The 14,872-nt window shown below is 40.3% G+C and overlaps 1 protein-coding gene across 1 annotated transcript; it reads left to right on the top strand.

Annotated features, from left to right (window-relative positions):
* Positions 1–4,158: 4,158 nt before the first annotated feature.
* COX7A2 (cytochrome c oxidase subunit 7A2) lies at positions 4,159–14,667 on the top strand. Its single transcript, XM_070733070.1, has 4 exons — positions 4,159–4,272; positions 8,994–9,083; positions 11,202–11,286; positions 14,349–14,667. The coding sequence occupies exons 1-4, from the start codon at positions 4,255–4,257 to the stop codon at positions 14,399–14,401; spliced, it is 246 nt and encodes an 81-aa protein (XP_070589171.1). The 5' UTR covers positions 4,159–4,254; the 3' UTR covers positions 14,402–14,667.
* The last annotated feature ends 205 nt before the right edge of the window (positions 14,668–14,872 follow it).

Genomic DNA, 14,872 nt, shown 5'->3' with positions numbered 1-14,872 from the left:
TTACATAACTCAAGGCAAGCTGTTCTCGACTTATGACCATTTGTTTAACAATATTTAAAAGTTACAACCGCCTGAGAAAAAAGTGCTTCCCAACCTGAGCTTGAAGTTATGACTGCTGTACCACACATGATTATATTATGGGTGCTTGGCAACTGGTTCACGTTTAGAACCTGTTGCAGCATTATGTAGTCATGTGATCATGATCTGCAATCTGTCTAGTTGGTTTCTGGCAAGCAACTTCAATTAGGGAAGCCAGATTTGTATTATGCACATCTGCATAATAACCATGTGATTCATTTAACAACTGCAGTACAAATTATAACAAAATTCTGGTCCCAACCGATAAGTCGAGAACTATTTGTAATAAATAAATAAAAATTCTTTTCAGCCAGATGAAATCTGTTGGATTAAGTAACTCTTTCAATTTGTCTTTTACTGAATATTAACAAAAAGCAATAAGATTTACAAATTAAGAATTTATCAATTTAGATTAATCTGCTTAGTGTGGAAGTCATCAATTTCCACGTAACATGTCACCCGTAGTTGCTTGACTGATGGGCAGTGTATAAATTTAATAAAAATAAAACTTGAGGAAAGGACTGAAAGTTGCTTGTATAAAAGAAACAACTGAACTGAACGAGTTAAGCAGTGACAACTAATATTGTATTTTTAGACTAAAAAAATGACACAAGGCAGATTCTTCTAATAATGAGGTAACATTAAAAATTAGCCTTTAGAAATGTTGCCAATTCCTGCAATGGAATTACCTGGATTATTTTATTCTAAAACAAGACCTATATAGCAAGTAATGCTACAAAACATCATTTCCTTGAACTGTAAGAGAGTTTCATCATTTCCTTGAACTGTAAGAGAGTTTAAGAAATCAACTGAGTAACAGAACAGTAACAGAACAAATAGGTTGGATGCTAAATGCAACATTGGGAGAAATTGCTTTTGCTGTTAAAATGAGTACAATAAGCATGAATATACAAGGATGTTTTGGAATGATTTAAAGCACTTTTAAATGTGTTCAATAACTTAAGATTCTGCTGTCACTTACAGAATCAGACTTCTAATACTATAATCTGAAACACTAAATTTAAAAAATGCTCTGTATTACACAGCATGATGCATCCTTGTATAAATACTACACAAATTAAACCACCTGCATCACTAATTCTTTCACATTTTCTTTTAACCTTGTTCTAGAAGAACTTGTAGGGACACCAGTGAGATGCATGCACAACAGTATGCACATTATGATTATATGGACACTTCTGTATTAAATGGGATATGTGCTTCAGATTTGGTGGCAAAGAATGTGGGGCACATGGGGTTGTAAGCATAGGAATTGGTCTGCAGTTCTACCCAATACATTTTTTCCCAGATAATGCAGCAGCTGTAGGTAAGGTAATGCTTGTGCATTCTTTAATAAAATAGTTTGTGCTTTAAGGAGTAGTAGGCACCTGCTGTTCTTCGATCCATGCCTTCATATTTGAAACACCGAATAGCCCTAGTAAGTACAGCTAGGATTATAATGTGTATCTCATCTTGGAAAAATGCCATTGTGAATGAATTTGAATAATTCTGTCCATTACCATTTGGCAAAATTATGTATGATCTTAATTTTTTAAAAGAATGTCTTGGTTTAGGTCTGAGTTGGCTATCTGCATATTTATTAATTGGATTTCTATGCTGCCCCTCTCCGAGGACTTGGAGAGGATAAAACTATATCCAGTTTAGTAACCTTGTGGAAACTCTGGTTTCATATTTACTTTCATGTTGGATTACTGAGAACTGGACAGCAACAGATCTGATGTACCAGTTACATTCTCAACTTTCTTCCCATGCCCCAACCTCAGAGGTTGTCCCTCCAAACCCGACAGAGCTTTCCTTTAGAAGCCCACGGATGTCACAAAGAAGAGATTGATAGATGTTGACTGGTGGAAGTAGGCCTTGGAAAGCCAGCCAACAGAGCTGTATAAACTGAAACTGAAAAGGATGAATGGATCCAAAAGGGCAGCTAGAGTGGGCATATCTTTGGGAATGCTCCACCTCACCCAGGGTCCTTTGATATCCATTCACGGTACGCTTTTTCAACGTGGTCAAGGTAAGTAGGTGATGTAGTGAAAATCTAGCATTCTGCACGATACAAATTCTCCAAACTGAAAAAAATGGATGCAATTGGATGCCACCCTGAGTCCTTGGAGAAGGGCAGCATATACGGTAAGTCCAATAAATAAATTCACATGTGCTATTTTAATTGTGAGGAATGTTTTAATGTCCAAGGCACTATAGCCCAAACAGTTTCAAAATGAGACTACATTATAGAACAACTTTCTAGGGTTTTAAAATTTAGCCACCATTTGTGAGGATTATTTTTTTTCTCCATATACCTCTACCATGTGCCATCAGAGGTGAATCTCATTTATGCTACCGTACTTCATTGGAGGGGGATGGAAGGCCACATAATACCCCGGATTCCGTTGCCGCCCACCAAACCTCCAACTTTTTTAAAGGTTCATGGTGAAATATATATATGTATATGTATATATATATATATACTGTATATATGAAAGACCCAGTGTGACCAATAACCATATCTAGAAAATGAAAATGATGGATGGAACCAAATATTTCCCCAAAGTTTAGGTCATCAATCCAGGAAAAAGCTAGCATTTAGGCATAAAATCTTGTCTGTCTGCATTCTATATGTATTCTCTACTGAGCTAAACCAAGCTCAGCATAGCAATCAATTTTATAAATGTAGTTCTTCGCAGTCATTCTATTTTTAAATACAGTAATACTGTAGTTACTAATCTGTTTTTTGAATGGTGTATACTGCCCAGATTAAATTTTAATTGGACAGTTAACAAATCTTAGAAATTACAATTAAACTCATGCCAGTCATGATTAATGTGGCCATGAGCTTTTTTTTTTTGGGGGGGGGGGGGGCAAGGCTAAGAGAAATGCAGTCATAAGATTTCCCAGCTTGGGATGCAGAAGCTTTTGAGTAATTCTCCAAGAGGAAAATGATTACTTTATCTCGGCTGTGAAAAACCTGACAGCAATGTTAGCATTATCTAAAGAATTTATTTATTTTGTCAAGTACGCATTTGGTAGTATTCAAAGATATAACAATGTTTATATACATGACACTAGTAAGAGAAACATTAGGACAAGGGACGGTAGGCACACTGGTGCACTTATGTATGCCATTTACTGACCTTTTAGGAATCAGGAGAGGTTACAGTGGATAGTCTAAGGGTAAAGTTTTGGGAGTTAGGGGATGATACTATAGAGTCAGGTACTCGGTTATTAAAGTCGTATTTCCTGCAATCGAGTTTGGAGCGGTTTACTTTAAGTTTGTATCTGTTGTGTGCTCGTGTGTTGTTGTGGTTGAAGCTGAAATAGTCACTGACAGGAAGGACATTGTAGCAGATTATTTTATGGGCTATGTTTAGGTCGTGTTTAAGGCGATGTAGTTCTAAGCTTTCTAAACCTATGATTGTAAATCTAGTTGAATCTCTAAAGATTCTAAAGAATACAATAAATAACTTTTTTAATTTAAAAAAGGCATCTCCGCAGCTTTTAAAAGTAGAAGCATTTTTGCCAGATTAAAACAAAATCTCGCTGGATAAAAGCATCGCAATTCGGCCAGACGCGGTTTTTGACACCGTTGAAGTCGGATGCTCGATCCCAAGGGGAAAAAAATCCGGAGCCGATTCTTCTCCAAATAGTTGTTTTCCGTTTCTTCGGGTTTCTTCTAGCGGTTTAATTACTCCCACAAAAATTAAAAGAAACTCCCTTTTGAAGCAGACATTTCGGGCTCAACTCCCTCGGCTCAAGTTTCAGAAAAAAAGCTTAATTCAAGGGCAACAAGGCGCCTTTCGAGTGTCGTTATTAACAACTGCTGACTTTATAGGCCAAAGGGCCTCTCGTTTGGCCCCCAAAGTGACACTTTTGAAAAAGGGGGGGGACCAAGACGGGAAAAAAAAAAATCCCTTCATACTCTTTCCGGACTCAACCCTTCCTATCTATAACGTGCAATACGGCCTTTAAAGCCCCGCCTCCGTTCACTTCACTGACTACCACTGATATCCCCGAAAGCTAGAGCGACGCTGCTTCGGCAAGCGCGGCTTCCGTCTTTTAGAGCGGAAGTTTGGCCGCGTGACGACACGCCGCACTTCCCTTTTATCCGTGTCCTTGGTGGTTCTCGCCGGAGTCCAGGAAGCGATTAGCGGAGCCATCAAGATGTTTCGAACCCTCTTGGTACGTGAGGGGGGGGGGAGAGGGGGGCAACACACGTTCCGTTGGGAGGAGAGCAGCCGTTGGCTAGTAAGAGCGGTTGGTGTGTGTGTGTGTGTGTTTAAATATTCCGTCTTTCCGCCTCTGCCGTGGCCCGAAGTATTGCTCCCCCGCTTATATAACAGTATGAAACCGGGTGGTTAGCCTCAGAGAGGACAGCTGAACTGAAGGTGACTTTAGGCGATGGCGGATTTTTTTTAATGGTGGCTTCCCAGTCTTGGATCCAGAGCTAACGGCTGGCAAATTTTCGAATGATAATTAACTTCAGGGAGGCTTGTCCTTATGCAGTTATGAGATTGAAGGCTTCCCCTTGATGTCAGCCAAAGGTTAGTGTATTGTCTGAACCCAGTATTGTGGTTAATCTTACAGCCAAATGACATTAATGATAGAGTGAAATTGGACTGAGTTTCCATAACTTGACCAAGAAATTAATTCTAAAATTGTTGAGGCTAAGATTGGAGGGCCTAAATATTAAATAAATGGTATTACACACCCGTTCAACTCGCATACTTTCAGCAGAATGTTAAGGGTATTTATTTGTTGGCATGGGTGCCAAGGCAAAAGAGTGTTTATGCATATGTTTTGGGAATGCCTGGTAGTGTAGAATTTTTGGCAAAAAGTGCAAGAAGATATTAATAGGATGTTAAATATACGATGGATAATTACTAAGGAAATGGCAGTGTTAAAAGCAATGCGATGGGAGAATTAAGAGAAATAAAACAAGCAGTGATGGAAAGCGCTTAGGGCTTAGGCAGTAGTAATATTGGGTTGGAAGGATGTGACAAAAGGGACAATGCAAAATTGGTACCGGTACATGATGGACCACATTCAATTTGAGATTATGGATAAAAGGATGAATTTGGTTAATGAAACTGATTTGCAACAACTGATGGGACGATGGGACAAGGTAAGATGATATTTGGCGAGTAGAATCCGAGACCAAGCTACAAGAAACAAATTGGAATCCCTTTATAATATGTAAATAGATAACTTTGCTCTTGGGTTAAAATGGTTTATACAAGAAACACCCCCAATTTGGTGGTGGGGTATGAATGTTTGTCTGGTGGTGGGCACAATTCACAAAGCACTTGTTTTATATTGTGTGTATGTTTATATTGCAAAACAATCAATAATTAAAAAAAAAAGATTGGAGGGACTATAGCAATAGTATTTGGACTTGTATACTGCTTCATAGTGCTTTTACAGCCCTAAGGGGTTTACAGAATCAGCATATTGCCCCCAACAGTCTGGGTCCTCATTTTACCCACCTCGGAAGGATGGGAGGTGGTGAGATTTGAATTGCTGAACTACAGCTAGCTGTTAGCTGAAGTAGCCTGCAGTGCTGCACTCTAATCACTGCGCCACCTAGGGTTCACTGAGGCTATATTTTTTAATGCTTTATTCATTTTTAAAACATCACAATAATTTTATACAGATTTATGCCTGATCTCTTACATTGTATCTGTTTTGTAATATGCTTTTATATTTACATAATTCCATCTTTCATATGTTCTTTCACATTGTATCACATTGCTGTGATTTTGTTTTCAGTCCAATTACAGTGGAACCCCGACATAAGAGCTGCTCTACTTAAGAGCAACTCGAGATAAGAGCTGGGAGGGGAGAGATATTTTTGTTCTACTTACAAGCCCAAATTCGAGATACAAGCGCCAAGGAGCTGTCTCCTGAAGCCAAACGCTAACTTCCGCGTTCGGCTTCAGGAGACAGCTGCGAAGCGGCGCGCATGTTTTAAAAGGTTGCAGCCGGCCTGGGGGGCTCGGGGAGGGTGCTTGCAGCTTTCTTTCTTGCTCTTTTTCTTTCTCTCTTTTACCTTCCCTTCCTCTATTTCTTCTTTTCTTTCTCCTTCCCACCTTCTTCCCTCCCTCCCTTCACTCATTCCTCTCTTACTCTCCCCTTTCATAAGTTTCCTTGCTTCCTTCCTCTGTTCCTGTCCCTTCCCCCTTTCTTTCTTTCTTTCTTTCTTTCTTTCTTTCTTTCTTTCTTTCTTGCTCTTTTTCTTTCTCTCTTTTACCTTACCTTCCTCTATTTCTTCTTTTCTTTCTCCTTCCCACCTTCTTCCCTCCCTCCCTTCACTCATTCCTCTCTTACTCTCCCCTTTCATAAGTTTCCTTGCTTCCTTCCTCTGTTCCTGTCCCTTCCCTCTTTCCTTCCTTCCTTCCCACCCTCCGTCCATTCATTCACCCATTCCTCTCTTGATCGCTTAAAGCCGGTCCCTGGTGCAAAAAGGGTTGGGGACCTCTGTCCTACAGGATTGGGTGGCAGAGAAGTTGAACATATGTAAATTTAAAAGTTTAAGAAAGTTTACAAGTTAAGTGAAAGAAACTTCATTATTCATTTATATGTACATGTACATTTCTTCATTAAAAACATGTCTTTCTGCATAATTTAGACTAACTTTGTGAGTTTTTTGAGGGCTGGAACCAATTAAAATTATTTACATTAATTCCTATGGGGAAAAGTCGTTCGAGATAAGAGCTGCTCGACTTAAGAGCCCAGGTCCGGAACGAATTAAACTCGTATCTCGAGGTACCACTGTATACCATTTGTTCCAGGTTTTGTAATATTCTGAGTTATTTAGTCCCTTGATCTCCATTGTCAGCCTATCCATTTCTGCGCACCTATAAATTTTATCTATAACTATGTTTTCTGATGGTACTGCATTATTTTTTTAATATTGCGCGTAGCACATCCTTGCTAATTCTTATGGTAGACCATATTTATTTATTAATTTATTATTTATTTCTTTATTAGATTTGTATGCTGCCCCTCTCTGCAGACTCCGCATATACTTAAGATATGTCTGATGAGGGTCTTATCTTGTGTTTCGCAATAAGCAGTAAAGACGATTTCCTGTCTGTGCATTACTATTTCTATAATTACCATTGAGGCTTGGAAATGGATAGCTTGAAAGATGTCCTCCGATGTGTGCTTCTTTACAAAGAAGCCAATGAAACTTTTCAAAGCACCCCTGTGTGACCCTTGTCCTGTGGGGGTGCAGGGTGATTATTGAATGAATGTAAATGAATGTTTTAAAATTAGAATTTTAAAAATCTTTTTAGCATATTAATTGGATAAACTATATTGTTATGTTTTTTGGTATATGTTGTGAGCTGCCCCGAGTCCACGAAGAGGGGCAGCATACAAGTCCAATCAATAAATCAATAAAAAAACAAACAAACAAACAAACAATAAGAGCACTTCAGTGTGGGTGGTTGAAGGGAGTGCAGCGCAAATCAAGCCTTCTCCCATTCAGGGAGTTACAGGGAAGTCCTCTGACTTAGGGCCATTTTTTACATTGACGACTGTTTTTCATACTTATGAGTGTTGCAGCATCCCCATGATCACGTGCTTTACATTAGAACGTTTGACAGCTGTCCCCTATTTATGATAGTCGCAGTATCCCAGGGTCACATGACCCACCTTTTTGAGACTTCCAACAAGCAGAGTAATTGGGAAAGCCTTATTCACGTGACTTAACAATGATGTTGCTAATTTAACAATGACAGTGATGCACTGAACAAAAATGACAAGAAGTCACAAAATGGGGCACTTAACAACATAGTTTTTTGGGGGAATTGTGGTCATAAGTCAAGGAAAATCTGTACTTGTCTATCCTTCTGTTAGGCTGATGCAGATTTAGATGCAGTTGGAAAGTTAACAGGATTCTGAGGACCGTAAAATCTAAGAAGCAACAGTAAGGCTAAATGCAGATAAGAATGACTATCCCCAGCAGTAAAACTAACTGGTGATTCTATTTGTTTCAAATGATTGCCACATTTCCTCAAATTTAGAGAAAAATTAATATGAACTATAATACTCACAGAGGCACCCTATACACCAGTGATGGCGAACCTATGGCACAGGTGCCACAGGTGGCACGCAGAGCCATATCTGCTGGCACGTGAGCCATTGCCAAGGCTCAGCGCCAATGTGTATGCTGGTCAGCTGATTTTTGGCTTGCACCGAGGCTCTGGGAGGCATTTTTGGCTTCCAGGGAGCCTCCGGGGATGGGGGAAGGTGTTTTTACACTCCCCTGGCTCCTGGGAAGCCTTTGTAGCCTGGAGAGAGTGAAACAGGAGCCTACCGGGCCCACCAGAAGTTGGGAAACAGGCCGTTTCTGGCCTCCGGGGGGCAAGGGAAGCTGTTTTCACCCTCTTCAGGCATTGAATTATGAGTGTGGGCACTCGCGCGTGTGTGATAGCAGGCGGCCACACTCTTTCGGCACCAGAGGAAGAAAAGGTTTGCCATCACTGCTATAGAGCTTTTATAAATGATGACTAGAGATCAACATTGATAGATAGTAACCACGTTGAGCTTTCCTACTATTGTTTTTGCTGTGATCACTAACTGAATTTGCATATAGTATAAGAGTTTGTTGGTGGGTTTTGGAGTGGAAATGTTTATACTTCTGCTGATGTGGCTTTATTTGAATTCAATAATATAATATCACTCTTTGTATATTAATGCTGCTACTATGTATGTTTGTGTGTGTGTGTGTGTGTGTGTGTGTATGTTTCTATATATGCATGTGTGTATATTTATATATATGCGTGCGTCTGTGTGTGTGTGTGTTACATATTTTTGCTGATAGATGAAAAGGAAGGGAGCCTAGTATAGATCTTTTGACAGAAAACTAACCATATATATTTATATTTCTGTTGTAGGCTGTCCGGCAAGTAGCACAAAAACCTATAAACTTTGCCTCTCGCAGGCAGCTTGCAAACAGGATTGCTGAGAAGCAGAAACATTTCCAGGTACCTACTGATTATATTCCTACTTTGAGAACAGACATATTTAATGGAACATTGGTATAATTCCTGCACATTTTTAGATTCAAGTAAAATGAGCTGATTCAAGATATTTTATCAGTAATATTATTGAGTAATAATCAGCAATAGTATGTATAACTAACTGTGTTTAGGCATATCTGGTTATGTATAAATAAATAACTACCACTTTTAGGTAAGAAAAATTCAGACTTCTAAATTATAAGGACACCAGTAAAATAGTTTATAGAAATTTAATTCATTGTTTTATGGTTACTAGATACTAGACATTGTTTTATGGTTACTAGATAGGAAAATATTTACTGACCCCTCGCATCCTGGACACAAACTGTTTCAACTCCTACCCTCAAAACGTCGCTACAGAGTACTGCACACCAAGACATCTAGACACAAGAACAGTTTTTTCCCGAACGCCATCACTCTACTAAACAAATAATTCCCTCAACACTGTCAGACTTTTTACTAAATCTGCACTTCTATTCTACTAGTTTTTCTCATCATTCCTATCAACCTTTTCCTCCCACTTAGGACTGTAGCTTGTATCCTAAGATTTTATTAATATTGATTGTTTCTTCATTGCTTATTGACCCCCTATGACAATCACCACATGATTCTTGACAAATGTATCCTTTTTTTTTATGTATGCTGAGAGTATCTGCACCAAGACAAATACCTTGTGTGTCCAATCACACTTGGCCAATAAAATTCTATTCTATTCTATATCATAATCCGGAATTAAAACTAAGCTTGTTTACTGAGTCCAGTAGATAGCTATACTTAGCGGCAGGCCAGCATTCCTGGCGCTACCAGAACGGGCCATGATGATGCGTGCGTGCTTGATTTCTGAGGTTTTTTTTGCTTCTGCGCATGTGCAGAAGCAAAAAGTCCCGAAAACCAGCAAGCAAGGCAGCTGCTGCTCACTCTGCTGCACTGCTTGCCCGCTCCCCTCCACTCCCCTGATTCCACTCACCGCCGCTTTTCCCACTGCTTGTCCCACCGCTTGCCGCTGCTAGCATCCTTCCTTGCTCCACAGCTCTTTCTGCCACTTGCTGCCACGAGCGGCGACTCTGTCCCGCCACGAGCAGCCTGTCCCACCTGCCCGCCCCACTGCTCCACCGTGCAGCTCATGACGGCTCTGTCACGAGCAGCCTGCCCAGCCCTCACCTTACTCACTCCAGTGCTCACCCTCCTGCAGAAGCACCAAGAGGATGGGCCATGGTGCAGGGAGCAGGTCGGGTGGTCCCAAGCTCCGGCCGTGTGGCCTGTTCTGTGCTCTCATGTGCCACAGGCATGTCTCCAGCTAGGCGCGGCAGCAAGATTTGGCTGTTGCACATGTGCAGCAGCTGAAATCTTCCGGTTACTTTGCTTCCGCACATGCACAGCAGCAAAAACCCCGGTAATTTTTACGGGAATTGCACTGTTTGTGCGTGCATAGTCGGTATATCTCGGATGGCAATGAAGCGAGGCTATGTGCTCCATTGCCACCACTGGAACGGCATTCCTGGCATTCCAGTTTGAGGCCTATCCCTGGCTATACTTCAACATTGGGTCATTCTGAATTCCTGTATTGCAACTGAACTATTAATGCTGTTTATTCTAAAATATACACTCTGGTATTGACAGAGAGGTCTCCATGTCACAGTATGAACATTGGCAGCTGGATGTACTTTTACAATTAAGAACCATTTTTCTGTCTCCTTAATATTTTAGTCTCAATTGACACTTCACAATTATAGTCATATAGTCTCTCATATTACCTCCTTTTGTAAAATCCACCAATTGTCTGTGTCAAAACTTATGGTAGCTATATTTTGGAAAATACTTGCTGTATATCAGTTCTTCAGGCTTTATGCATTCTCAATTCAAGTTAATACATTCTTTATACTGTACATTCTTAAGTTAATATTTTGGATTGCAGGATATGCTTTTATATTTTAAGCATATTTTCAACAAATTGAGAGTTTATTTTTGGATGTTATAACTATGGCTGCAAAAGTTTAATTTTCTTGTTGGGAAGAAACATGATTTGTAGAAGCCAATCCAAAACTAATATATGAATACTGAGTTTTGTGTCATTGATTTTAGGAAGATAATGGCCTTCCAGTGCATTTAAAAAATGGAATGCCAGATTCTCTGATGTATCGAATTACCATGACCCTTTCCGTTGTTGGTAAGTTTTAAGTATAGGTTTCTAGGTTATTTTTAGTTGAACAAATACTATTTAAGTATTATATTTAATAATTAATTATAATTTTTAATGTCAAAATTATTTTGAAACATATTCCCCTGATATTGATACTGTGTTTATATAACAACCGTTTGTTATATAAAATCTTTCATATTATTCAGTGTAATATGAGAGAGAATGTATTGCCTTGTCCTTTTCATTTGATTTTAAAATTATTTCCAGAAAAAAACTACTTTATAAATATTTGACTGGGTTGCCTTTTCGAGATGTTCTTCATCTGAATTTTTGTCTCACAGGACATAATTCAGATATATAACTATTTCCATTACAGAAGATTTAAGTATCTATTGTCTGTCTGTCTGTCCATCCGTCCGTCTGTCTGTCTGTCCGACTTCTATGCCACCCAATCCTGAAGGACTCAGGGCGGCTTACAAACAATATAAAAAAGTACAGTTAACAATAAAAAGAAGTCAAGTACAAATTAAAACAATAAACCCAGTTAAAACCCATAATTCAGCAATCCAACCAAAACATATATATCATTCAATATGATTTGGCCATGAAAGATGTACAATTCATAGCCCCCAGGGCTGCCGGCAAAGTCAGGTCTTCGTAGCCTTATGGAAGGCCAGAAGGGTGGGCGCAGTATGGATATTGGGGGGGGAGGTTGGTTCCATAGAGCCGGGGCGGTCACAGAGAAGACCCTCCCCTGTGGCCCCACCAACCTGCATTGCATAGTCGACGGGATTTAAAGAAGGCCAACCCTGTACGATCTTATTGGTCGCTGGGAGGTATATGGCAGGAGATGGTCCCGTAAATAGTCTGGTCCTAAGCCATGTAGGGCTTTATAGATAATAACCAACACCTTTAATTATGACCGGAGACCAATCGGTAACCAGTGCAGCTCACAGAGCATAGGTGTTGTATGAGTGTACCGAGGTGCACCCATGACATTTTGCGCGGCAGCATTCTCCGAACACTCAAGACAGAAGCCTCCTAATCCAGAAAGGGCTACAACTGGTATACCAGGTGAACCTGGGCAAAGGTCCCTCTGGCCACAGCCAAGAGATGGTGCTCAAGGGTCAACTGTGGATCCAGGAGTACACCCAGTTTGCGAACCTTATCTGAGGGGATCAAAGTGCCTCCCCCCCTCTCCCAAACAATGGATGGACAGTTAGAATGGTCCTTAGGAGGAAATGCCCACAGCAACTCAATCTTGTCTGGGTTGAGCTTGAGCCTCTTGGCACCCATCCAGACACTTACAGCTTCAAGGCACCAGCACATTACTTCCACCCCTTCACTGAATTGGCATGGGGTGGAGATGTATAGCTGGGTATCATCAGCATACTGATGATATCTCCCCCCATGCCGACAGATGATCTCACCTAGCGGCTTCATGTAAATGTTAAATAGCAGGGAAGAGAGGACATTGGGCTGAAGGGTCGACCTCTGACTCCCCACTAACGACGACTGAGAATGATCAGAGAGATAGAAGGAGAACCATTGTAAAACGGCGCCTCCTACTCCTAACCCTCAAGCTGTCACAGAAGGATACCATGGTCAATGGTACCAACGGTTGCTGAGAGAGTGTTTGAGTATACTACAGTGATACCTAGTCTTACGAACTTAATTGGTTCTAGGAGGAGGTTCGTAAGATGAAACAATGTTTCCCATAGGAAACAATGTAAAATGGATTAATGCGTGCAAGGTGAAAAATATTCACAAAAATGGCGCTCTGCTGGGCGCCGCCGGCGGGCTGTCACCTTTTGAAACAGCCGGGCGCTTCTCGGCGTTCACCTGAACCCGAAATGTTGGGCAAAAGTTCGGGTTTGGGTTCCGGAGGTCGTCGAGAAGCGCCGCTGCCTGGCTGTCACCTTTTGAAACAGCCCTGGGGCTTCTTGGTGTTCTCCCAAACGCCAAACCCAGAAGTTCGGCAAAAGTTCAGGTTCAGCGTTCGGGTTCAGGAGGCCGCCAAGAAGCACCACCGCCACCTGGCTGTCACCTTTGCAGAAGAGCCACGGAGCTGTCGGCTGGTCGGGAGGCTCAAACAGAGGTGGGGAATCCCAATAGGGAATTCCATGGGTGGAGCTTTGATGTCACAAAGACATCCTTCCTGGAGTCCATGTTTTGGCTCCGCGGCTCTTTGCAAAGGTGACAGCCGGGTGGCGGTGCTTCTCGGTGGCCACCTGAATGCAGAACCCGAACTTTTGCTGAATTTCCGGGTTCGGCGTTCGGGAGAACGGCGAGAAGCCCCCTGGCTGTTTCAAAAGGTGACAGCCGGGTGGTGGCACTTCTCGGTGGCCTCCCGAACTTTTACCGAACTTTCGGGTTTGGCGTTTGGGAGAATGCTGAGAAGCCCCCCGGCTGTTTCAAAAGGTGACAGCCAGGCAGCGGCGCTTATTAGCTGAACCCGAACGCTGAACCCAAACTTTTGCTGAACTTCTGGGTTCGGCGTTCGCGGCGGCGGGTTCATAAGGCGATAAAAGTTCGTAAGAAGAGGCACAAAAATCCCGAATCCTGGGTTCGTATCTCGAAAATTTTGTAAGACGAGGGGTTCGTATCACGAGGTACTACTGTATTTTGTTCAATAGGGAAGAAAATGAATGGCATTTTTTAAAGTTTAGACTTACAACAAACAAGGAAACCACAAAAATTCTGAAATTTACTTCTACTTTGACATTTAAATTTTATAATTCTTAGTTTAATTGCTAAGTGCCTATTGTGCTGCCTTCACATTACAGTAAAAGTATAATTAGCAAAATTTACAATGTTTTAAAATACTGTTTTAAATCTTATAGTTTTGAATAATTTTTAAAATAAATGTGCTTTAAGCTTTATTGAAACTGGACCCATATTATATATAAACCTTTAAAAGGTGAAAAATAATGGAATGAAAAACTTTTTAAAAACTTTTTAATCTGGCATATCTGTTTTTAAAACAACAGTGAAAGGGTCTCTGGGTACACCTCTGTTGTATTTTAAGAAAACTATAATTGAGCATCTATATACTGGCTATTATAATACATTTTTTTTCTTATCTTCAGGAATTGGCTATATGTTCTATAATATATACGAAATAGGAAGATCAAAGAAATAACTCCAGTTCAGAAGATGCATCGTGGAATAGCATCGTTCTGCGCCATTCCATTACACTCCTCAGGGACTTGGTCCTTGTCATAAATACTTGATTTTGTGTTTGGGAACAATATTTGTTTAAAATGTAGTAACTGCTGTCAATAAACTAGTTTGGCCTGAAGAATATATTTGCAACTGTTAAAAAGATGATTTGTTGAGTTTTGTATTTGTTGCAATTGCTACTGTTTGGTTGCAAAAATGACTAATAAACACTGAAATATGTGATAATTTACCTTCTTGCCTAATTTATACTTAAAATATATATCAAAATATAAATAAAAAATGTCCTAATAATATAAATAAAATATATTTTGAGGATCAAGTTAATTTGCTGCTGTTAATGGAAAAATGCTCTAAGTAGAATATGAAGTAGCTGCAATTTTCCTCTTTGACCTCAAATTGGATCTGCAGGTAGACTAGAACATAAAAAGAG

The sequence above is a fragment of the Erythrolamprus reginae genome, chromosome 1 (assembly GCF_031021105.1).
Source record: "Erythrolamprus reginae isolate rEryReg1 chromosome 1, rEryReg1.hap1, whole genome shotgun sequence".
Lineage (NCBI taxonomy): Eukaryota > Metazoa > Chordata > Lepidosauria > Squamata > Dipsadidae > Erythrolamprus > Erythrolamprus reginae.
The sequence above is the reverse complement of the archived record's forward strand: the minus strand, read 5'-3'. Positions and strand labels throughout refer to the sequence as shown.